The following is a 25,924-nucleotide window of genomic DNA, read 5'->3' on the forward strand; positions in this document are numbered from 1 at the left end:
CTGTGCTCCAGCATGGGTGAGATCAGTGTCCACTGGTTGGTTTCAGGCTCGTAGCGCTCGGCGGTGTTCAGTCCCACGCCTCCGTCCTCCCCTCCCATGGCGTAGATACAGCCGTCCAACACCACCACGCTGAGCCCACTGCGGCATGAGTGCATGGGAGCCGCCTGCAGCCAGCTGCGAGTGACGGGGTTGAACCTGCACACACTGCTGAGAGGCTCATAGCCGCACCGGCCGCCGACGCAGTAGACCAGACCGTGGAGATAAGCGGTGCCGTGGTGGTAGACCCGGGGACTCTCCCCCTCAACGATCACGTTTATCCATCCACCGGCTCGGATATTGTAAGCCTCCATGGTCAGGATGCCGCCACCGCATCTTCCGATGGCCAATAGGACCTCCTGGTGCCGGCGTGGACGCATCAGGGGGTTTGGGAGCCTGTCGGAGCCAGGGGGGTTCAGGACGCTGAGGATGAGGGGCTTGCAGTCGTGGCTGTCCCTCACCACAGGGTTGTTCTGGACGTTGTTCAGCAAGTAGTCAGGCCTCATCAAGCCCATGCGAACCTGGGAAGAGACAAGCAGACAGCGGGTACAACTTAGACATCGGTTGTAGACGGTTTCTGTTGCTAGGGAACAGTTTGGACCCAAATGTTTTAGAACCACTGTACTAGGGAACCTAGTGTTGTTTTAATGTAATGCACAGTAATACAATTAGTTTATTTATTTTTTATAAATGTTTTTCTTTTCTTTTCATACATAAAACAGAACATAACAGTACAATAATAATAATAATAATAATAATAATAATAATAATAATAATAATAATAATAATAATAATAATAATAATAATAATAATAATAATAATAATAATAATAGGCTACACAGTATATGAATATACTGACGGACAATATATACTGAAAAGACACTTTGTATGCCACTGTGTGAATTAATATGAAATGCTGATGTGAATGTCCTTCCTCTGAACTTGTTTTAAAAAAAGACAAAATAAAAAGTTGGTCACAAAAAAAAAAATAATAATAATGACAACAAGGACGACAACAATAATAACAGTAATATGAATCATAATGACCTTGACAAGAGACAGACAAACAAGAAAAAGTAAAATAATAAAAATTAAATAAAAAATAAATGTGGCTCAGGCACTAGCAACCATGTTTGTGTATCCGTAATACAATTAGTTACCTTGGGCAGCAGCAAAGGGATGTGTGTTTTACGCTCCTCACGGGAGTGGTCGATCCAACGGAGGACGGCCTCGAACACCGTCACCTCGTTCTTCACGTTCAGGTCATCCCTCTCGATGATGTCCACCAGTTGCTGCGGGGACAGCTCCACAAACTCCTGTGAGACGTGCAACATCTCCTCAAAGTGGCACACGATGAAGAGATGGGCCTTGCGCCTCAGGTCAGGGCAGCAGTAGATGTCCACAAACCTCCAGATGCCGACACAGTTTTCCAGAGACAGCTGGCCCTCTAGGAAGTCAGAGCACGCTCCTACTATGCCAGTGACGCGAAGCTGGTCTGCAGCCACCAGAAGCTCTTTCACGTTTTCTGCTGTCACCAGCACAAAGCGTGTGTAGGAGTACTCTATGATGAGCTGCATCATACCCGGGGACACCCCAGGGATAGTGTAGACTGCTTTCTCTGAGTCGCTCCAGCGAGTGAAGAGGGCTCTGTGGGACGCAGAGTATAGAGATATCTGATGAGTAAACAGTAAGCAACATTCTGTCCTGTGTAGTAATATATGTTCACTGTAGAAGTATAGGGTATTAGCACAGTAGAAGTATAGTATCTTTTTACAGTATAAGTACAGTATAGTATCTGTTTACAGTAGAAGTACAGTATATTATCTGTTTACAGTAGAAGTAAGTTTCAAGTTCAAGTTTCTTTAATAGATGTCATACAGAAGTACAGAATACTTTTATACAAAATGCTTCTTACTGTTACGCTCCAGAGACTGTGCTAGACAAGATAAGTATCAAATAACATAGTATAGCATGTAAATTAGAAGTAGAAAATGAGGTCAACAGTATAGTATCTGTTTACAGTAGAAGTACAGTATAGTATATTTTTACAGAAGTACAGTACAGTATCTGTTTACAGTAGAAGTACAGTATAGTATCTGTTTACAGTAGAAGTACAGTATATTATCTGTTTACAGTAGAAGTACAGTATAGTATCTGTTTACAGTAGAAGTACAGTATAGTATCGTTTTACAGTAGAAGTACAGTATAGTATCTGTTTACAGTAGAAGTACAGTATAGTATCTGTTTACAGTAAAAGTACAGTAGCTATAGTATCTGTTTACCAGTGACGGGAATAACGGCGTTATAAGTAACAGCGTTACTAACGGCATTAGTTTCTTCAGTAACCAGTAATCTAACGGATTACTCTTCCAATCTTAATAACGCCGTTACCGTTACTGCAATAAAATGCGGCGCGTTACTATGAATGAACGTGTTTCTTTCATCAGACAGATCTCTGCGCTGACAGGCATACTGTCCTTCCTTGTTTAGTGGGCAGTGCGCGAGACAAGCACAAACATGCTGACGATTGGCTGAGGTTGAGTAAAATGTCATGGTAAGCCAATCAGAGGAAGAGGTGGGCGGGTGCCTCCAGAGTCTGACACACAGCCACAACACGAGCGACTCAGTCAGCGTGAGACCGCGGGTCCGTGTAGTGTACGTTTTGAGCCCAAATAATCCAAAACGAATCCAACGAACAACACAAGCGAGCAGTCAGCGTGAGACCGCGGGTCCATGAGCGTTTTTTGTTCACTCTTGTTGTGTTGCAGCGCAGGGCACTGCGGTAGTGGCTCTACGGCTGACAGCCTTATCAACATAGTGCTGCACTTCCTGGTTTAATAGCACAGTCTGGTGCTCAGAGATATATATATATCTGTATGTCATGCATGTCTTATATCTTATGTTGTGTCATAAATGTCATGAATTGAAAATGGGGGACCCTGATGTAAACAAGACGAAAGTCTTTCTCTGGTCTGCATCCCCTTAACAATTGTGTGTATTGAGCTGTACTGTACTGTACCCATTCTGCAATCTGTTCATTAAAATGTTCAATTAATCAGTATATTTGTTATTTATTTTTGGTATAGTGATTAACAAGCATAATTTAATGTTGCCCAGTTGTGGCCTGTTGAGGGGCAATACATATCAAAAGTTCCAAAACATCTATTGTGTTTATATTTGTATGATCCACTATATAAACATACTAGTAATTATAATATCTACATACATGGCATTTGATTGGAGGCTAGTCTCACTTTGTCCCACAGCAACATTTAAAATAGTTTAGATTTGAAAGTAACGCAATAGTTACTTTCTGAAGTAACTAGTTACTTTTATAATTTGTAACTGAGTAAGTAATTTAGTTACTTTTTGGAAGAAGTAACTAGTAACTGTAACTAGTTACTTTTTTAAAGTAACTTGCCCAACACTGCTGTTTTCAGTAGAAGTACAGTATAGTATCTGTTTACAGTAAAGGTACAGTATGGTATCTGTTTACTAACCAAGCTAACCTGAACCAAGCTAACCTGAACCAAGCTGAACTTACCTGAAATAGTCACTGCAGTCACACAGGAGGGCCTTGTGGGCATTCAACTCAGTGCTGTTGACTTTAATAACCACATCACAGAGCCTTCCCTCCAGACGCAGCTCATTAAGGATTGTACAGGACATTGTTTCCTTTTCCATGTGGGGATTTTAAATTGTATCCACAGAATATATTCAAGCTTACAGACAAATAGCCGGAAACAACAAGTGAGATCTTTTTTAGAATTGTTGAATATATACTGTACACAAATGTTCTAGAATGTTCTATTATGACATCATACTGTGACATCACAAATGTTCTAGAATGGCCTATTATGACATCATACTGTGACATCACAAATGTTCTAGAATGTTTGATTATGACATCATACTGTGACATCACAAATGTTCTAGAATGTTTGATTATGACATCATACTGTGACATCACAACGGAACATGTTTGAGTACCATTAATTGTTGAATATATACTGTACCAAATGTTCTAGAATGTTTGATTATGACATCATACTGTGACATCACAAATGTTCTAGAATGTGCTATTATGACATCATACTGTGACATCAAAAAATTTTCTAGAATGTTTGATTATGACATCATACTGTGACATCACAAATGTTCTAGAATGATTGATTATGACATACTGTGACATCACAAATGTTCTAGAATGTTTGATTATGACATCATACTGTGACATCACAAATGTTCTAGAGTATTTGGTTATGACATCATACTGTGACATCACAAATGTTCTAGAATGTTCTATTATGACATCATACTGTGACATCACAAATGTTCTCAAATGTTTGATTATGACATCATACTGTGACATCACAAATGTTCTAGAATGTTTGATTATGACATCATACTGTGACATCCAGTTATTATTAACGGCGTTACTAATGGCATTAGTTTTTTCAGTAACGAGTAATCTCGTATTTAATGTTGCCCAGTTGTGGCCTGTTGAGGGGCAATATACATATCAAAAGTTCCAAAACATCTATTGTGTTTGTATTTGTATGATCCACTATATAAACATAGTAATTATAATATCTACATACATGGCATTTGATTGGAGGCTAGTCTCACTTTGTCCCACAGCAACATTAAAATAGTTTAAATTTGTGTATGTTGTTTATGTAAAACATTTACTTGAAAGTAACGCAATAGTTACTTTCTGAAGTAACTAGTTACTTTTATAATTTGTAACTGAGTATGTAATTTAGTTACTTTTTGGAAGAAGTTTTTACATTTTACAGTAGAAGTACAGTATAGTATATGTTTACAGTATGAGTATAGTATCTGTTTACAGTAAAAGTACAGTATGGTATCTGTTTACTAACCAAGCTAACCTGAACCAAGCTAAACTTACCTGAAATAGTCACTGCAGTCACACAGGAGGGCCTTGTGGGCATTCAACTCAGTGCTGTTGACTTTAATAACCACATCACAGAGCCTTCCCTCCAGAGGCAGCTCATTAAGGATTGTACAGGACATTGTTTCCTTTTCCATGTGGGGATTTTAAATTGTATCTACAAAATATATTCAAGCTTACAGACAACTAGCCGGAAACAACAAGTGAGATCTTCACTTGTCTTCTGATATCTTCTGAGAGAATTGTTGAATATATACTGTACCAAATGTTCTAGAATGTTTGATTATGACATCATACTGTGACATCACAAATGTTCTAGAATGTGCTATTATGACATCATACTGTGACATCACAAATGTTCTAGAATGTTTGATTATGACATCATACTGTGACATCTCAAATGTTCTAGAATGATTGATTATGACATCACACAAATGTTCTAGAATGTTTGATTATGACATCATACTGTGACATCACAAATGTTCTAGATTGGGCTATTATGACATCATACTGTGACATCACAAATGTTCTAGAATGTTCTATTATGACATCATACTGTGACATCACAAATGTTCTAGAATGGTCTATTATGACATCATACTGTGACATCACAAATGTTCTAGAATGTTTGATTATGACATCATACTGTGACATCACAAATGTTCTAGAATGTTTGATTATGACATCATACTGTGACATCACAACGGAACATGTTTGAGTACCATTAATTGTTGAATATATACTGTACCAAATGTTCTAGAATGTTTGATTATGACATCATACTGTGACATCACAAATGTTCTAGAATGTGCTATTATGACATCATACTGTGACATCACAAATGTTCTAGAATGTTTGATTATGACATCATACTGTGACATCACAAATGTTCTAGAATGATTGATTATGACATACTGTGACATCACAAATGTTCTAGAATGTTTGATTATGACATCATACTGTGACATCACAAATGTTCTAGAGTATTTGGTTATGACATCATACTGTGACATCACAAATGTTCTAGAATGTTCTATTATGACATCATACTGTGACATCACAAATGTTCTAAAATGTTTGATTATGACATCATACTGTGACATCACAAATGTTCTAGAATGTTTGATTATGACATCATACTGTGACATCCAGTTATTATTAACGGCGTTACTAATGGCATTAGTTTTTTCAGTAACGAGTAATCTCGTATTTAATGTTGCCCAGTTGTGGCCTGTTGAGGGGCAATATACATATCAAAAGTTCCAAAACATCTATTGTGTTTGTATTTGTATGATCCACTATATAAACATAGTAATTATAATATCTACATACATGGCATTTGATTGGAGGCTAGTCTCACTTTGTCCCACAGCAACATTAAAATAGTTTAAATTTGTGTATGTTTATGTAAAACATTTACTTGAAAGTAACGCAATAGTTACTTTCTGAAGTAACTAGTTACTTTTATAATTTGTAACTGAGTAAGTAATTTAGTTACTTTTTGGAAGAAGTTTTTACATTTTACAGTAGAAGTACAGTATAGTATATGTTTACAGTAGGAGTATAGTATCTGTTTACAGTAAAAGTACAGTATGGTATCTGTTTACTAACCAAGCTAACCTGAACCAAGCTAACCTGAACCAAGCTAAACTTACCTGAAATAGTCACTGCAGTCACACAGGAGGGCCTTGTGGGCATTCAACTCAGTGCTGTTGACTTTAATAACCACATCACAGAGCCTTCCCTCCAGAGGCAGCTCATTAAGGATTGTACAGGACATTGTTTCCTTTTCCATGTGGGGATTTTAAATTGTATCTACAAAATATATTCAAGCTTACAGACAACTAGCCGGAAACAACAAGTGAGATCTTCACTTGTCTTCTGATATCTTCTGAGAGAATTGTTGAATATATACTGTACCAAATGTTCTAGAATGTTTGATTATGACATCATACTGTGACATCACAAATGTTCTAGAATGTGCTATTATGACATCATACTGTGACATCACAAATGTTCTAGAATGTTTGATTATGACATCATACTGTGACATCTCAAATGTTCTAGAATGATTGATTATGACATCATACCGTGACATCACAAATGTTCTAGAATGTTTGATTATGACATCATACTGTGACATCACAAATGTTCTAGATTGGGCTATTATGACATCATACTGTGACATCACAAATGTTCTAGAATGTTCTATTATGACATCATACTGTGACATCACAAATGTTCTAGAATGATTGATTATGACATCATACTGTGACATCACAAATGTTCTAGAATGTTTGATTATGACATCATACTGTGACATCACAACGGAACATGTTTGAGTACCATTTGAATAATTTAAATAATATGTTGACATTAAAAAAGAACACATAAAATGATAAAAAAATATACATAAAACAATGATACAAATTATAATAAAATGTATAGAAATAAAGAAAGATAAGACAATGAAATAAAGATAATAATTCATTTAAAAGCTATTTTAAAAAGGTAAGTTTTGAGCACCGAGTCTGCTGTCCTAACAGACTTGGGGTCTGTAGGGTAAGCACTTATTCTCTCCGCCCTGAACATTTATGGAGATGTATGGGCCTTTTAAGTCAGTGATAATAGTGTCTTTCAAGGATAAGTGAGCTCCTGCACTGATTATTATAGTTCAATATTCAATATTTGATCACCAAAACCCCCCAAAAAGCATAAAAAGGCCCCTCCCCGCCCAAAAAGGGCCCCCAAAAATAGCACAGGCCCAGTGCCCTTTTCAGCCTTTGAGCACCTGCCCCTCTAAAGTCCTGTGCACGTCCCTGTGTCTGTGTGTGTGTGAGCGTGCTAGCTTGTATGTGTATGTGTGTGTGTGTGTGAGCGTGCTAGCTTGTATGCGTGTGTGTGAGCATGCTAGCTTGTGTGTGTGTGTGTGAGCGTGCTAGCTTGTGCGTACAGAACATAGAGTATCGCACACTGTATAGACCTGTTTTCTGTATACGTCAGACTCAGCACATCACCGCAGCAGAAAGGAACGTAATCCTGGTCAAAAAAACGAGGCAGACAATACAATATTATTTAGCCATGCTAGCGATCTAAACAATCAATCCGTGCCAAAGCTAGATATATAAAAGGTGAAAGACTCACACTCACAGCCATGCTGATTTGGCAAAATTACATCCAGTAGTTTTTGTTTGAAACCACTTTTAGTCAGGGGAGTGTCATGGTTTCTCCATAGAGCTCCATTATACTGTTAGTCAGGGGAGTGTCATGGTTTCTCCATAGAGCTCCATTATACTGTTAGTCAGGGGAGTGTCATGGTTTCTCCATAGAGCTCCATTATACTGTTAGTCAGGGGAGTGTCATGGTTTCTCCATAGAGCTCCATTATACTGTTAGTCAGGGGAGTGTCATGGTTTCTCCATAGAGCTCCGTTATACTGTTAGTCAGGGGAGTGTCATGGTTTCTCCATAGAGCTCCGTTATACTGTTAGTCAGGGGAGTGTCATGGTTTCTCCATAGAGCTCCGTTATACTGTTAGTCAGGGGAGTGTCATGGTTTCTCCATAGAGCTCCATTATACTGTTAGTCAGGGGAGTGTCATTGTTTCTCCATAGAGCTCCATTATACTGTTAGTCAGGGGAGTGTCATGGTTTCTCCATAGAGCTCCATTATACTGTTAGTCAGGGGAGTGCCATGGTTTCTCCATAGAGCTCCATTATACTGTTAGTCAGGGGAGTGTCATGGTTTCTCCATAGAGCTCCATTATACTGTTAGTCAGGGGAGTGTCATGGTTTCTCCATAGAGCTCCATTATACTGTTAGTCAGGGGAGTGTCATGGTTTCTCCATAGAGCTCCATTATACTGTTAGTCAGGGGAGTGCCATGGTTTCTCCATAGAGCTCCATTATATTGTTAGTCAGGGGAGTGGCATGGTTTCTCCATAGAGCTCCATTATACTGTTAGTCAGGGGAGTGTCATGGTTTCTCCATAGAGCTCCATTATACTGTTAGTCAGGGGAGTGTCATGGTTTCTCCATAGAGCTCCATTATACTGTTAGTCAGGGGAGTGTCATGGTTTCTCCATAGAGCTCCATTATACTGTTAGTCAGTGGAGTGCCATGGTTTCTCCATAGAGCTCCATTATACTGTTAGTCAGGGGAGTGTCATGGTTTCTCCATAGAGCTCCATTATACTGTTAGTCAGGGGAGTGTCATGGTTTCTCCATAGAGCTCCATTATACTGTTAGTCAGGGGAGTGTCATGGTTTCTCCATAGAGCTCCATTATACTGTTAGTCAGGGGAGTGTCATGGTTTCTCCATAGAGCTCCATTATACTGTTAGTCAGGGGAGTGTCATGGTTTCTCCATAGAGCTCAATTATACTGTTAGTCAGGGGAGTGTCATGGTTTCTCCATAGAGCTCCATTATACTGTTAGTCAGGGGAGTGTCATGGTTTCTCCATAGAGCTCCATTATACTGTTAGTCCGGGGAGTGTCATGGTTTTGCCATAGAGCTCCATTATACTGTTAGTCAGGGGAGTGTCATGGTTTCTCCATAGAGCTCCATTATACTGTTAGTCAGGGGAGTGTCATGGTTTCTCCATAGAGCTCCATTATACTGTTAGTCAGGGGAGTGTCATGGTTTCTCCATAGAGCTCCATTATACTGTTAGTCAGGGGAGTGTCATGGTTTCTCCATAGAGCTCCGTTATACTGTTAGTCAGGGGAGTGTCATGGTTTCTCCATAGAGCTCCATTATACTGTTAGTCAGGGGAGTGTCATGGTTTCTCCATAGAGCTCCATTATACTGTTAGTCAGGGGAGTGTCATGGTTTCTCCATAGAGCTCCGTTATACTGTTAGTCAGGGGAGTGTCATGGTTTCTCCATAGAGCTCCGTTATACTGTTAGTCAGGGGAGTGTCATGGTTTCTCCATAGAGCTCCATTATACTGTTAGTCAGGGGAGTGTCATTGTTTCTCCATAGAGCTCCATTATACTGTTAGTCAGGGGAGTGTCATGGTTTCTCCATAGAGCTCTATTATACTGTTAGTCAGGGGAGTGTCATGGTTTCTCCATAGAGCTCCATTATACTGTTAGTCAGGGGAGTGTCATGGTTTCTCCATAGAGCTCCATTATACTGTTAGTCAGGGGAGTGTCATGGTTTCTCCATAGAGCTCCATTATACTGTTAGTCAGGGGAGTGTCATGGTTTCTCCATAGAGCTCCATTATACTGTTAGTCAGGGGAGTGCCATGGTTTCTCCATAGAGCTCCATTATACTGTTAGTCAGGGGAGTGTCATGGTTTCTCCATAGAGCTCTATTATACTGTTAGTCAGGGGAGTGCCATGGTTTCTCCATAGAGCTCTATTATACTGTTAGTCAGGGGAGTGCCATGGTTTTCTCCATAGAGCTCCATTATACTGTTAGTCAGGGGAGTGCCATGGTTTCTCCATAGAGCTCCATTATACTGTTAGTCAGGTGAGTGCCATGGTTTCTCCATAGAAAAAGCGCAGCAGCTCGGTCAGACTCAGTTGTTATTGCTGATTGGCTCGAACACGGTATGTTTGTAAACAAAAAAAAAAAAAAAAAAGAAGCAAGGAGTTATTTGAACCCTCACAGTCCCCCCCCCCTCCCCCCCCCCCCCTCTCTCTCAGCAACAGGAGGTTATTTGAACCCTCACAGTCCCCCCCCCCTCCCCCCCCCCCTCTCTCTCAGCAACAGGAGTTATTTGAACCCTCACAGTCCCCCCCCCCCTCCCCCCCCCCCCCTCTCTCTCAGCAACAGGAGTTATTTGAACCCTCACAGTCCCCCCCCCCTCCCCCCCCCCCCTCTCCTCTCAGCAACAGGAGTTATTTGAACCCTCACAGTCCCCCCCCCCCCCCCCCCCCCCCTCTCTCTCAGCAACAGGAGTTATTTGAACCCTCACAGTCCCCCCCCCCCCTCCCCCCCCCCCCCTCTCTCTCAGCAACAGGAGTTATTTGAACCCTCACAGTCCCCCCCCCCCCTCCCCCCCCCCCCCCTCTCTCTCAGCAACAGGAGTTATTTGAACCCTCACAGTCCCCCCCCCCTCCCCCCCCCCCTCTCTCTCAGCAACAGGAGTTATTTGAACCCTCACAGTCCCCCCCCCCTCCCCCCCCCCCCCTCTCTCTCAGCAACAGGAGTTATTTGAACCCTCACAGTCCCCCCCCCTCCCCCCCCCCCCCTCTCTCTCAGCAACAGGAGTTATTTGAACCCTCACAGTCCCCCCCCCCCCCTCTCTCTCAGCAACAGGAGTTATTTGAACCCCCCCCCCCCCCCTCCCCCCCCCCCCTCTCTCAGCAACAGGAGTTATTTGAACCCCCCCCCCCCCCCTCTCTCTCAGCAACAGGAGTTATTTGAACCCCCCCCCCCCCCCCCCCTCTCTCTCTCAGCAACAGGAGTTATTTGAACCCCCCCCCTCCCCCCCTCTCTCTCTCAGCAACAGGAGTTATTTGACCCCTCCCCCCCCTCTCTCTCAGCAACAGTACCATTCAAAGATCGATGTCCTGATCGACGAGGCGTTCACAGACATGACGTCCTCCTTGATCTCGAAGGTAAACGTCTTCATGCCCAGACACACGAGGTTTTTACTAGGGATGCTCGATATTGGCTTTTTACCGATACCAATATTGTCCAACTCTTAATTTCCGATACCGATATCAACCGATACCGATATATGCAGGGTCCCCCCCCCCCCTCAAAAACTTAATAATTTCAGGTAATTAACACTTTAAGTGCCGAAAACGTGTTTAGGCGTCCTTCCCCGCCAATGCTCAAGTTGCCGAGGACGCCGTAACTCGTCTTTAATATCAATATTTCATAAATCTGTGATCGGAATCATATTTTTCCATCCGCAGCCTTCACACACAGTTCTGAGCTCCTCTCAATCCTCTAGCGGTTCAAGAGCGCCATCTGGTGGCCGATCGGCAGAAGCGCCAAAACAGGAAGTTATGTGGATGAAGTGCTGATCACCCATATTACTTCCGGGCACTCGCTATAGGTCCCGGGACTCCATCTTCGGGATCGGGACATCGATCGGTTGCAAATAACTCGATAAACAACATGATTTGGACGTATATAGTATTATACAACCTGGAAATGGACCGGGTATTTCGACATCCCATAATGGAAAAACTGTCTACCCCACGCTGATCACCCAACGGCCCGCGGAGACTGGGGTGAGTTTTAGCGTGTAATATTACCGTGTTCGACACTAACTGCTATGATGAACATTTGACCCCACATTAGATGAATGGTATAACGCTGCCCACGGAATTATAAACGCCCCCTCGCCCATCCGGTCAACATCAGATGACGTGTAGTAACTTCCAGAAGTCCATCCAGTTGGATTTTTTTATATCGCGTCGATTGCTATCAAACTGTATTTGATCATCAATAAATGCATTTGGGGCTATAAATCACGTTCTGGAGAAACCTGCAGAAAGAGATGAAAACATACTTATACTTTAGATCATATTTTAGTATGAATATGTGAATGAAAAAGTTTAACGTTCATACACCCTGAACAATACATATAGGACATTGAATGGGCCCTAATAATGGCAATTTAGCAATAGAATTAAAAAGTTATAGCCCTGCAAAGAAGGGGAACTTCTCCATAGACAAATAGAGCTGGCAATCTATGGTATATCATGAATTTAGCCTTAGGCAATCAAAAGTGTTAACATTACATATCTCTTGTTGTGGAATTAACACCAACATTATGCATACTTTTGACAATAAATAAAATCTGAATTTGTTCTTACTTGCTTGCCTGGGTAAATAAAGGTTATAGAAAATGTAAAAAAAATTATTATTTTTGAAAACCGATACCGATATTTTTCCGATATCACATTTGAATGCTAATATCGGCCGATAATATCGGACATCCCTAGTTTTTACGGACGTCCGATATTATCGGCCTACCGATATTGGCATTAAAATGTAATATCGGAAATTATTGGTATCGGTTTTAAAAATATATATATTTTTTTATTTTGTTTACATTTATTTAACCTTTATTTACCCAGGCAAGCAGGTAAGAACAAATTCTTATTTTATTTATCAAAGTAGCATAATGCTGTGTTAATTCCACGACAAGAGATATGTAAAGTTAATTACCGGAAATTATTCAGTTTTTTGGGGGGGGGGGGGGGCCTGCATATATCGGTATCGGTTGATATCGGTTATCGGAAATTAAGAGTTGGACTATATCGGATATCGGTAAAAAAAGCCAATATTGAACATCCCTTTATTTATGTATTATTATTTGCCTCTTAGATAAGCCTAATACTTGTGCTAGTGTGAATAATTATTGATGTATATATTGAAGGGAAAAAACAAAATCTGTTCAACATGACTACTTGACTATACGTGAAATAATTATACATATAAATGTCAACATTTTAAATAATAATGATAATTCAAAAAAGTAAAGTTGCTCAGGTATCCAATTGAATTCCACCCTTTGTATCGACAGTAAAGTAATGTAACCTCTCTCTCTCTCCTCTGGCAGTTTGCCGCTGTTTTAGACGGCGTTCTATCCAAGCTCTCGAGATATGATGAAGGGACATTCTTCTCCTCCATCCTCTCTTTCACAGTAAGTAGCCACGTTTTTGTTCCTTCCCTCGCGGAGAGAGAATGCGGAGGCGACGTTTCTTTTTCACGGCTCAAGAAAAGCAAACGTGTTATTTGGACGAAACCCGATCTCGTCGCGAGCCGAACTTTTTATTTTGTATCATTGTTCTCTTCCTTCTCAAAGGTGAGGCGGCGGCCAAGTATGTGGACGTCCCTGTGAGTCTCCCTCTCTGCCTCCCACCTCTTTCAGCATGTTCATTACGATCGCCCCCCTGGCACTTTGCATCTCCGTGTCCCTCCCCCCCATTCCACGTTCAGTCAATGGACATAAAGGCAGCCTGACCGAGCGGAACAGAAGCGCTTGCATTGTGCCCGGATCTTGTTGTTTTTGCTTGTTGAGTTTGTCATCAAACTGTTATGTAAAACATGAGGTGTGTGTGTGTGGGGGGGGGGGGGGGGGGGGGGTGTTATTGTGTTTTTATTATTTAAAGGTAATTATCTATTCATTTATTTATTCCACAACTTCATCATCAAAAGAGGTCAAGATTAGGCGACAATCCCAATTAATGATACTAGTGTCCAGGGAAATGTTTTGCGATGAATGACGGAGACGCGGCGAGGAGCAGAGCTTCCTGTATTTTATTACATTTTTCTTTTATTTAACCTTTATTTAACCAGGAAGTCCCATTGAGATACAACAAGATCTCTTTTGCAACAAGGGAGACCTGGCCAAGATGACGGCAATAACATTAGCAAATATATCAGACGGCAATCAAATGTGCGATACATCACAACGAGAACATAATAAAAGTGCATGTATACTGTAACTGAGGGGTACAATTCCCTGACTGTATTGATAAGTATGGTATCATTAAACCACTACCGCTTTATGTACTTTAACTACTGGCCATACAGTACACGATATCTAAATATGATGAACACTTTCCACAATGAAATCGGGTCCACACAAAGGTAATAATCAAATATTTAATATATAGCAAAGGGTACATATAACATTCACTATTACGTTTATGATTTGAATGCACTTGTAAGGCAAATGAGTACTCGTAGGCAAATCAACACTGAATGTCCAATCTCTGGTTACGCAGGAAGCAAGTATACAACCTGGCTCTTAGGGAATTATAACGATGGCACACTTAATGATTATAGCTGGATATACTGTAGGGGTCCTCCCGGTTGTAAGTCGGTAGGGGGGGTAGGAGAGCCGTCGGCAGTATCCCGTCTGGTCAACGATGTCTAGGGAGACTTCAGGTACAGAAGACAGTGCAGTAGAATCTTGATCCACAGATGAATACACCTTGGCTCTCTTGTAGGCTGTAGCTGTAGCTCCACAGTGAAGAAGAAGCGAGGCGACCTCAGTCTGGTCTGAGCGCCGTCTCACCTTGACTCCTCTCGGGGTAAATCCAACACTCACCGGTGTTGGCGATTATCCGCTCCACAAATCAAAGTACCAAAGCAAATATATATTCCATGCCGCATAGGGCTCAGCAGTCGTCGGGTAGGTAATCCAATGTACAGGTCCACTCGGTCCTCGCCTAGAACTCCTCGGATGAAAGCACCACGTGTGGTCTGCCCAACCTGGTTAAGACTCTAGATAACATGAGGAAGCGATGGGGGTGCTGCTCACTTTAGAACTCTAACCGCACGATGCACCATACATAATAGACTATTATTACTTAATAGAAATACGGTGCCAAACTCTGACAATTCAGCTATTAATTCGCACGAGGTCTCAATGCTATTCTAAGGCCAAACAGGCCGTACTACACCGCACGCGGTATCGTGGGGTGAGGCTTCACGTTCTGTTACTTAGTTGGGTAGAAGGGTAAAGGACTAAGGGATAAGAGGTCTTCTACATTTACTTGCGCCATATTTATATGCACGGTGAACAAATAGTGCCACTCTCTTTTCGGTAGCCGTATTCCTGCGCAGAGCCGGGGCTAGTAGGGACATGTTTCGTCGGTACCATTGAACTTGACTCAAGGGGCTTGTCCCTGGCGCCAGGTCCTTGTCCAATAAGAGAATGAACTATTATGGGCTATAGTAGACTAAAGGGATATTCCGTGTATATGTACAAGGAATATACAAGGGATATCAAACGATATACAAATACTATTCAATATATATCCATAAATAAATATATATATTCGGTTTAATCTGATCCTTCGTAACAGCCGCCCCCTAATTAGTCCCACCTAATTAGCTAAGCAGAGACAGATTAACCGCACTGTCCACTACTCAATGTCCGCTGTGAGGGTCAGTCAACTCACAAAGTCATAGGGTCATGGTCGTCATCGATAGTATCGGGGAGCCTTGGCAGTTCTATTAGCCTCGCCACGGGTCGGGTGTAAGTCCGTCCTTGGACGAGCACTTCAGCTGCTCGGACCTTTCCATCGGCACCGGTGATCACTTTGCTTACGCGGCCAGCCGGCCACATAGCTCGGGGTAGTGACTGGTCGATAATCATGACGACTGTTCCTTCTGTCAAATTGTCTCTCTCTTTCACCCATTTCTGGCGGGTCTGTAGAGACGGTAGGTAGTGGAGTAGGAAGCTGTTCCAAAACTTGTCAGCCAGTACTTGACTGTACCTCCACATTCTTCGGCCGTTCGCTTCTTCAGGCCTGTACATTGTCTGGGGTAGCGCGGGGTCCAGCCGCACCATCAAGAGTGTGTTGTGGGTGACTGGGTCGACATCTGCTACATCACTTGAGACGTAACCGAGGGGCTTTGAGTTCAATACTCCCTTGATCTCCGTGAGGACTGTCATTAGGACTTCTTCCGCCACGGTCTGGGCCCCAAGCACGGCGTACAGGGCTGTCTTTATGGAACGTACTTCTCGTTCCCAGGTTCCACCGAAGTGAGGTGCGTTCGGGGGATTAAACTGGAAGTCAATCTGGGATGGAGCGAGGTGGGTCTTAAGTTCTGGGCCCATAGCTTGGAAGCTCTCTCTCAGCTCTCTTTCTCCGCCTTTGAAGTTTGTCCCGTGATCAGACAACAATGTAGACGGTTTTCCCTTCCGTGATGTGAATCTTCGGAAGGCCATAAGGAATGAGTCTGTGCTCATGGTTGGGAGGAGTTCGATATGTATCGCTCTGGTGGTCATGCATTTGAATACAATACCCCACCGCTTCTCGGTTCCTCTTCCTTTCTTTATATACAGCGGGCCGAAACAGTCCATACCGGTGGAGTGAAAAGGCTTGTCGCCGAGTCGGAGGCGACAGGGAGGTAGGTCAGCCATCCGGGGTATACTGGGCTGGGCTCGCCACTTACGACAGTCTAGACAGGTTCGCTGGAAGCGCCGCACTGCTTCTCTCCCTTGCAGTATCCAATAACGACGTCTGATCTCCGCGAAGACTCTCTCTGCCCCTGCGTGGTGCACATCCTCGTCGTATTTCTTTATGATCAGCTCTGTGACCTTGTGTCGGCTGTTCAAGACTATCGGGTACTTGACGTCATCCGGTAAGTCTGGGGCTCTCCGCAGACGACCACCCACTCTGATGAGATTATGGGCGTCGCTCTCGGGGGCTAGGTGGAGCAGTCTGCTGTCTGATGGGACGGGCTTTGCTCATCGGGGAACGAGTCTCTCTGGGCTCGTTGTAATAGAAGAAGTTCTGCTTCTTCGTAGTCAGCTGCTGAAATGTCAGTGGTGGGCTGAACCTCTGGGTGGTGCCACAGAAATGTCTTTAGCTGCGCACTCTGTAGGGTGAGGCAATCGTCTAGATCGGGGTCTGTGGGGACGAGTGTGTGTGTCAACCCACAGAACATAGATTTCTTGTTCTCTGCCTCCTCTTTACTCGCCTCCCGTGGGGTGGGTGTAGGCCACTCTTCTTCGGGGAGCTTGAGAAACTCTGGTCCGTCACTGTAGAGGTTGTGACGGGTGAGGTCATCCAGGGACATTCCCCGGGTGATGACGTCAGCTGGGTTGTGTTTGGTGTCCACATACCTCCAGCTCGCTACTTCTGTTAACTCTTGAATCTCGGTGACTCTGACTCCCACGAAGACCTTGTATCTGCACGAATCAGACCGGATCCATGTGAGTACGGTCGTGGAGTCTGACCACAAGATTGTTCTTTGCACCGGGATGGTGAGTTCACGTTGGATTAACGTGGCGAGCTGCGCTCCTGCTAGGGCTGCGCAGAGCTCTAGACGCGGGATAGATTGTTGCTTTCGTGGGGCTATTCTTGAGCGAGCCAGGATGAAAGCAGTATGTATTTCTCCTCCCTCCTCTCGGGCACGCAAGTAGGCCACCGAACCGTAGGCTACTTCGGAGGCGTCCCTGAATACGTGCAGGTCGATCTTGCATGTCTCTGGCCTCACTGTGGGTGGGAAGTAGCTGCGGCGTATATTAACACCTGGGAGTGAGCGGAGTTCCGTCTCCCACTCTCTCCATGTGGATGCAAGGTGTTCGGGTATGGGATCGTCCCAGCCCTGGTCCTTGTCCCATAGCGCTCTTACAATCATCTTTGCCCTGGTGGTGTAAGGTAGAATACATCCCAACGGGTCATATTGTCTGGCGAGTGTTCTGTATACACTCCGTCTGGTGGTCGGTATTGCCGTCGACCTTCCCTGCTCCTTGGTCAGGGGTTTGTGTCTATAATGGAGCGAGTCTGTTTTGAAGCGCCAGACTAGTCCTAGTGTCATTTCTTGGGCTTCTCCTGGGATGGTCGCCATCCAGGTGTCGCTGCTCGCTGCCTTGTCCTCGGGGGAGAGGCTGCGCAATACTGGGGGGTCGCTGCTGGCCCGCTGCCGGAGATCAAAGCCGTCTTTGATCAGGGAGGCGCGGAGCAGCGCACGACGTCGCCAGTCAATTTTCTTTATGTGTCCCGCTGTGATTCGCTTGTTAATCTCAGCGCGGTACACAGTCTCTTGAGCGGGGTCTTTGGCTAGGCGCCGCTCTGTGTTCAATAGATACCGCTCCGTCGCCTCTTTTGTGGCGTGAAAGGTGGGCATTCCCTCTCGCCTCAGTAGTGGAGTTGCGTATCTCATCACTCCGTTGACGTTGACTCTCTTTGTCCCGTGCTCGAGGAGGGCTATAGCGTAGATATCTTCCTTAGAACGAATGTCTTTCTTTTCGTTCTTAAAGGGCATTGTCTCTAGTGTCCATAGCCTCTCGACATGCTGCAGGAGTGTGGTGTCTCCTTCTGTCGCTCTGGAGTGGAGGCAGCTAGTGGCTGCTGTTCGGTTAAGAGACTTGGCGAGGGGGCCTTGTAATGTCCATCCTAGGCGGGTCTCGACTGCTGCAGGGCAACCTCGGGGTCCTGTATGGACCCGGTCTATCGGGACTATGAGGTCTGCATGGTCGGAGCCTATCAGCAGGGTCGGGGTGGCACCGTCTATGAGCGGGATAGGGAGTTGACGCAGGTGCACATATTTATCCATCAGCTTGGCGATGGGGTAGGTGTACTGCGATAGTCCTATTTCTTGGCTGGTGAAAGCATTAGTAATCCTATACCGTCTCTCGGGCTGCCCGCTTGCTGCGATAGTGAAGGATACATTCTCGCCCTTTATCGTCTTTAGATCTCTTCTTATTGTCCGAATCGTCATCTGGTTCTCGCTCCCCCGCAGCCCCAGCTGGGCCGCAGCAGACGCGAGGAGAAGGGTCTTCTCTGACCCGTCGTCAAGGACGGCGTAAGTGTCCATGACCTTATCTTGGTAACTCAGTGTTACGCGGACCACCTTTAAGAGCACCTGGGCGCCGCTGCTGCTAGCGGGGTCAATGTACATAACACTTGCCTTTGTGCTGCTGGATGGTGCAGGCTTTCCTTTGTTACTGTCGTGTAGGACATCTAGGTGGGCTCCGTCACACCGACTACACCTCTTCTTGAGGCGGCACTCGGCTGCCATGTGACTGCGCGCACATCGGTAACAGCGCCTGTTGGACTTTATCCAGTGACTCACTTCTTCAGCGGTCATCTTCTTGAACTGGTCACATTGTGACAACCAGTGTTCCTTCTCGCAGTACGGGCACACCATCTTCCACTTCTCTTTCATCGAGGGGGTACTGTGGTTCTTGCTGCTCGGTACTGATTCTGATTGGTGCATGACAGTCACCGATCTTCGGCCATCGTTTGCTCTCCTAGGTCCCTCTCTGGAGCTTGGTGTGCTCCGCACGAACGTATCCAGCCGTAGGCTGCTGACTTCTCTCGCCAGGAAGTCGGCTAGGTCTAGGAGGGATGGCTCGGGACCGTTAGGATCACGGTGGTCTCTTTGCCGCCTGAAGCGCTCCTGTCGGGCGGGCGGCAGCTTCTCTAAAATCCTCTCGACGTTCGAGTTTGCGTATAGTTCGTGCATACCCTTTTCTCGTTGCGCCCCCAGCATCCCTACCAGGGATTGTACTTTGATAGACAGGTCGTCTAGTGAGCGATTGTCTGTTGCTGGGGGTAGGCGGTCAATATGCCTTATCTCTTGTATTACGTAATCCCATATACGTCCATATCTTTGGTCTAGTGCTGCTAGAGCCGCTGTGTATGGGGTAGTAGAGGTGGCATAGGCCAGCGCTATGTTGTGCGCTCTGGGCACTTTCAGGTGCTTCAATAGGATCGCATACTTGTGGCGTTCATCAGCTACATCCACCATCATTGTCTCTAAGCACATCCGTAGCTCCGTGTACTGTGCTCGGTTCTCATGGGTGAAGTCTGGAAACGTCGGTGTGCCAATGTATGACGCCGTGGATGGCTGGCACATCGGTGAGCGTTGGAAGAGAGGCCTCCTGGGCCAGTCTCCTCTTACGCCTCTCGGTGGGCTGGTACTGGCAGGGTACCATGGCCCGCTGGTCCAGGTGCTATTCCTCGGGACTGGTCGTGCGTCATGCTCACCCGTGAATCGAGTCAGGGGTCTGTAGCGCAGAGCCGCGGGGGTATAGCCTGGGCTGTACTGGACCTCCTGGTCCTGTGGAGTAATGTGCTGCTGTCGGGCTTGACTCTCCTCTTCTCCCTCTTCTTCCTCTGCCAGGTCTTCTAGATCCTGTAGTCGTCTATTTAGCCTCTCCGCGGTGTCCGCTGTTCCTTCCTTGTAGCTGGGTCTCACTTGGACCGGTCGGGGAAGGAGTTCGGAGGGGGGTGTGGGCTCTCTCTGGCGGTCGGGCTCAGGGTCGCTTAGTCGGTTAGGGGAGGGTGCCCTTGACCCGTGTCTTGACGAGGCCCTGGAACCCCTTGTGGAGGGAGGGGGTGTTGCCCTGGTGATCAGCTGCTCCATTAGCTGCGCTTGTAGTCTGTCGCGCTCGGCTTGTAGTCTGTCGCGCTCGCCTTGTAGTCTGTCGCGCTCGGCGTCGCGCTTGGTGAGATCTGCTTCTCTTTGGGCACCGGCAGCGGCACGCTGGGTGTCGGCCCGGTCTCTTGCCATATTCTCTTCCGTCTGAAGGCGTCTCAGCTCCAGACGTATGTGCTCTTCTTCGCTCCGTTGCTGTGCTTGGAGTCGATCGTGTTCACCCTGAAGTCGATCGCGTTCGGTAGAGGCTGCTAGGCTGGCGAAGAACGCCTGTGACAGCATCCTCTCCGCTTCGCTGGGGGAAGACGCTTGTTGAGGTGAGCCGCTCCTGGCAGTACCCGTTGGGGATGCGTTCCCCTGCGGGGAGTCCTGGAGTTCTATCTCCTCGGCGCTCTCCTCATCTTGTTCCGTGCAGAGTTCCATCTCTGAAGGGTTGTCTTCCTCCCGGAGCTCTTGGGGGACTACTTCTTCGGTCTTGGCGGGGGGTAAAGTCGTGTCAGTTCCCTCCTGGTCCCCACCGTGAGCTTGGTCAGTTACATTAGAACCCACGAGGGCCTCTGTGGTCGGGGTATCCTGGTTGATAGGGTCGGACATAATTTTACTTTCTACTTTTACCGCGTTTACCGTTTGTAGAAGGCTAGGTAGTATACTGGCAGCGTAATCCTCTAAGTATTGAGGTGGCTGTCGTCTACGCTGCGGGCGTTCTACTTTAGGAGGACCGTTTCGTGGAGTGTTCATCATAGGCCATTTCAATATTAATACCACTATATTAATATTACACTGATTACCCTCCGGCTCGAAGGACCAATTGTAACTGAGGGGTACAATTCCCTGACTGTATTGATAAGTATGGTATCATTAAACCACTACCGCTTTATGTACTTTAACTACTGGCCATACAGTACACGATATCTAAATATGATGAACACTTTCCCACAATGAAATCGGGTCCACACAAAGGTAATAATCAAATATTTAATATATAGCAAAGGGTACATATAACATTCACTATTACGTTTATGATTTGAATGCACTTGTAAGGCAAATGAGTACTCGTAGGCAAATCAACACTGAATGTCCAATCTCTGGTTACGCAGGAAGCAAGTATACAACCTGGCTCTTAGGGAATTATAACGATGGCACACTTAATGATTATAGCTGGATATACTGTAGGGGTCCTCCCGGTTGTAAGCCGGTAGGGGGGGTAGGAGAGCCGTCGGCAGTATCCCGTCTGGTCAACGATGTCTAGGGAGACTTCAGGTACAGAAGACAGTGCAGTAGAATCTTGATCCACAGATGAATACACCTTGGCTCTCTTGTAGGCTGTAGCTGTAGCTGTAGCTCCACAGTGAAGAAGAAGCGAGGCGACCTCAGTCTGGTCTGAGCGCCGTCTCACCTTGACTCCTCTCGGGGTAAATCCAACACTCACCGGTGTTGGCGATTATCCGCTCCACAAATCAAAGTACCAAAGCAAATATATATTCCATGCCGCATAGGGCTCAGCAGTCGTCGGGTAGGTAATCCAATGTACAGGTCCACTCGGTCCTCGCCTAGAACTCCTCGGATGAAAGCACCACGTGTGGTCTGCCCAACCTGGTTAAGACTCTAGATAACACGAGGAAGCGATGGGGGTGCTGCTCACTTTAGAACTCTAACCGCACGATGCACCATACATAATAGACTATTATTACTTAATAGAAATACGGTGCCAAACTCTGACAATTCAGCTATTAATTCGCACGAGGTCTCAATGCTATTCTAAGGCCAAACAGGCCATACTACACCGCACGCGGTATCGTGGGGTGAGGCTTCACGTTCTGTTACTTAGTTGGGTAGAAGGGTAAAGGACTAAGGGATAAGAGGTCTTCTACATTTACTTGCGCCATATTTATATGCACGGTGAACAAATAGTGCCACTCTCTTTTCGGTAGCCGTATTCCTGCGCAGAGCCGGGGCTAGTAGGGACATGTTTCGTCGGTACCATTGAACTTGACTCAAGGGGCTTGTCCCTGGCGCCAGGTCCTTGTCCAATAAGAGAATGAACTATTATGGGCTATAGTAGACTAAAGGGATATTCCGTGTATATGTACAAGGAATATACAAGGGATATCAAACGATATACAAATACTATTCAATATATATCCATAAATAAATATATATATATTCGGTTTAATCTGATCCTTCGTAACATATACAATATACAATACATCACATGTAAACACAAAAACACAAAACAGAATAGTCTACATAACAGTAAAAGTGTATGACAGTATAATACAGGGTAATACAGTCATTTTGCAGTTGGGACCCGACTACAGAAAGCAGCGACATTCTTCTTGTAGGAAGTTATGTAATAATACAGATTAAAATGTAGCACAGCTTCCTGTATCAGAGCTTCCTGTATCACAGCTTCCTGTAGCAGAGCTTCCTGTATCACAGCTTCCTGTAGCAGAGCTTCCTGTATCACAGCTTCCTGTATCACAGCTTCCTGTAGCAGAGCTTCCTGTATCACAGCTTCCTGTAGCAGAGCTTCCTGTATCACAGCTTCCTGTAGCAGAGCTTCCTGTATCACAGCTTCCTGTATCACAGCTTCCTGTATCACAGCTTCCTGTATCAGAGCTTCCTGTAGCAGAGCTTCCTGTATCACAGCTTCCTGTAGCAGAGCTTCCTGTATCACAGCTTCCTGTAGCAGAGCTTCCTGTATCACAGCTTCCTGTATCAGAGCTTCCTGTATCACAGCTTCCTGTATCACAGCTTCTTGTAGCAGAGCTTCCTGTATCACAGCTTCCTGTATCACAGCTTCCTGTATCAGAGCTTCCTGTATCACAGCTTCCTGTATCACAGCTTCCTGTAGCAGAGCTTCCTGTATCACAGCTTCCTGTAGCAGAGCTTCCTGTATCACAGCTTCCTGTAGCAGAGCTTCCTGTATCACAGCTTCCTGTATCACAGCTTCCTGTATCACAGCTTCCTGTAGCACAGCTTCCTGTATCAGAGCTTCCTGTATCACAGCTTCCTGTAGCAGAGCTTCCTGTATCACAGCTTCCTGTAGCAGAGCTTCCTGTATCACAGCTTCCTGTATCACAGCTTCCTGTATCAAAGCTTCCTGTATCACAGCTTCCTGTATAGCTTCCTGTATCACAGCTTCCTGTATCACAGCTTCCTGTATCACAGCTTCCTGTAGCAGAGCTTCCTGTATCACAGCTTCCTGTATCACAGCTTCAGACGTAGAACTTGGGAGATGATGTCATGGTGATGTCATCGCGATACCGCCCCTCATGTCGACGTCCCGGATAACGGAGCGATATTCAGCGATGCCTGCGACGCCTGTTGGGAATCTTGCGCTCTAGTCTCTCTCTCTTTCCTTTTCTCTCTCGCTCTCTCTCCACGCTTCGCCGCAGTGTCGTGGCCTGTTGTTCAAAAGAAGTAACATCGTGGCGACCTCTGTTCTGACAGAAATTTGAAATATTGATCTCAAAGACGCTGTAAAACGTCATTGGCAGATTAAGCATGGCGAGGAATGACGTCTTAAAGGGGAACTATTTTACTATTTCTTTCACTATTTGGGCACTTTTACACAATTCCTGTGAGTCTATGGAACACCTCTGTAATTTTTTTTTTTTTGTTCATTGTTTTGTATTTCTAATCAAGTCCTCAAAAACAGCATTTTTCTACCTCAAGATCTCGAGCCGTTTTGAGCCTCATGGGCTCCAACCACTGTGTGCAGCTCATCTTGTACCTCGCCATTATCATGCAGCGGTGTCTTTCTGACATCACAAATCAGCACATTTTCAGATGACTCAGTTCAGTGAGGGTGAATATTGTGAGAGGAGAATTGGAAGAATGCGCCAATATGAGAATTAGAGACATAGATCATATTAATATAAGTTCACATAGCTAGGAAACAATGCTAAACACTCAAAAAGGCCATTTATAAGATAGTTCCCCTTTAACACGTCATCGGCGGAGAAAGGGTTAAGCTGTGCGATAAACAAATCTACGCTCCCATCTTAAACACAAAGAGCAACCAACCCTCGAGCATCAGGGGCTTTTTCACAAATATAACTGCCACGGTGTGCCAGGCTGTGTCGTAGGACTCGTGACTCGACTTGGACTCGAGCACTGACTGCATTCGGACTCGGAAGGTGCAGACGAGAGGACTCGGACTTGTTATAGTTGATAAATACAGTTGTTATTTTAATATATTTTTAATAATTTAATCATTACCAGGACAGTTGGAAATACATTGTTTCTATCTGTACAGTTGGAAAAAGCCCGTTTCAAGGAGGTGGTAAATACATTGGAGTCCCAATATAACGCACCACTAGGAGATGCAGAGTTCTGTGTGTTAATTTGCAGCGCTATGCTGCACGTCCATCACCGCCCACTTGATCAATTATGATTGGAATTTGGAATCAAAATGCTTGAATCTTCCCCAAGATTGTAGGTTTGTAGCAAAGGCCTGTTAATCAAGCGAGCAACCTGTGTTCTGCCAGCGACAACATACAGTATGCCTCTTTTCAGCTTTTCTTTGGACGATAATATTGATTTACTGTTGTTTTTCTTAAAGCGATGTTGTGAGTAGGGGGATTTCAATATCTCCCGAACCTACGCTGCGATATGTTTCTCTCTTGACCCAGAGGAGGGAGAACATCGTGATTTAGGCCGTGTGCTCCAGGTGTGACATTCTAATCGTCACTCATTTTCTTATCGTCTAATCAGCTCGGTACTCATAGACGTATATTTAGCGGAGGGGGGGGGGGGGGGGGGGGGGGGGGGGGGTGCAGGGGGACATGTCCGCCTCAATATTGAGAAGAGGTCAATGTATCCCTCAAAAAATATAGCTAATATGAAAGACAACCCCCTCCCCAAAAGAGGTCAAATGTAAGGGGGTCAAAACTTTTATATATCCTTCTTACCTGTAACTATATATTAACCAACCATTTGAGACACCCCCCTACGGGACCGTACCATCTCAACACGAAAAGAAAAACACAGAACACGTGTGATGCGTTGTGAATGTGCAGAAACGACACGGAGGCCTGAGAGTCTCGCTGCATCACAGTCCAGTATATCTGTGTCAGCGCTGGGGGCCTGAGAGCCTCGCTGCATCACAGTCCAGTATATCTGTGTCAGCGCTGGGGGCCTGAGAGCCTCGCTGCAT

At 45.0% G+C, this 25,924-nt stretch overlaps 1 protein-coding gene across 1 annotated transcript in view; it reads left to right on the forward strand.

The window, feature by feature from the left end:
• cadps2 (Ca++-dependent secretion activator 2) overlaps positions 1-13,878 on the forward strand; it is a gene marked incomplete at its 3' end in the record, with an annotated part of 521,480 nt that extends 507,602 nt beyond the window's left edge. Inside the window, 3 exon segments of the mRNA XM_084334474.1 lie at positions 11,439-11,513; positions 13,475-13,558; positions 13,855-13,878. Of these exon segments, the coding sequence (XP_084190600.1) occupies positions 11,439-11,513; positions 13,475-13,558; positions 13,855-13,878 (183 nt within the window).
• Positions 13,879-25,924: the final 12,046 nt, after the last annotated feature.

This window comes from Notolepis coatsorum (genome assembly GCF_963971535.1).
Source record: "Notolepis coatsorum genome assembly, chromosome: 18".
Classification (NCBI taxonomy): domain Eukaryota; kingdom Metazoa; phylum Chordata; class Actinopteri; order Aulopiformes; family Paralepididae; genus Notolepis; species Notolepis coatsorum.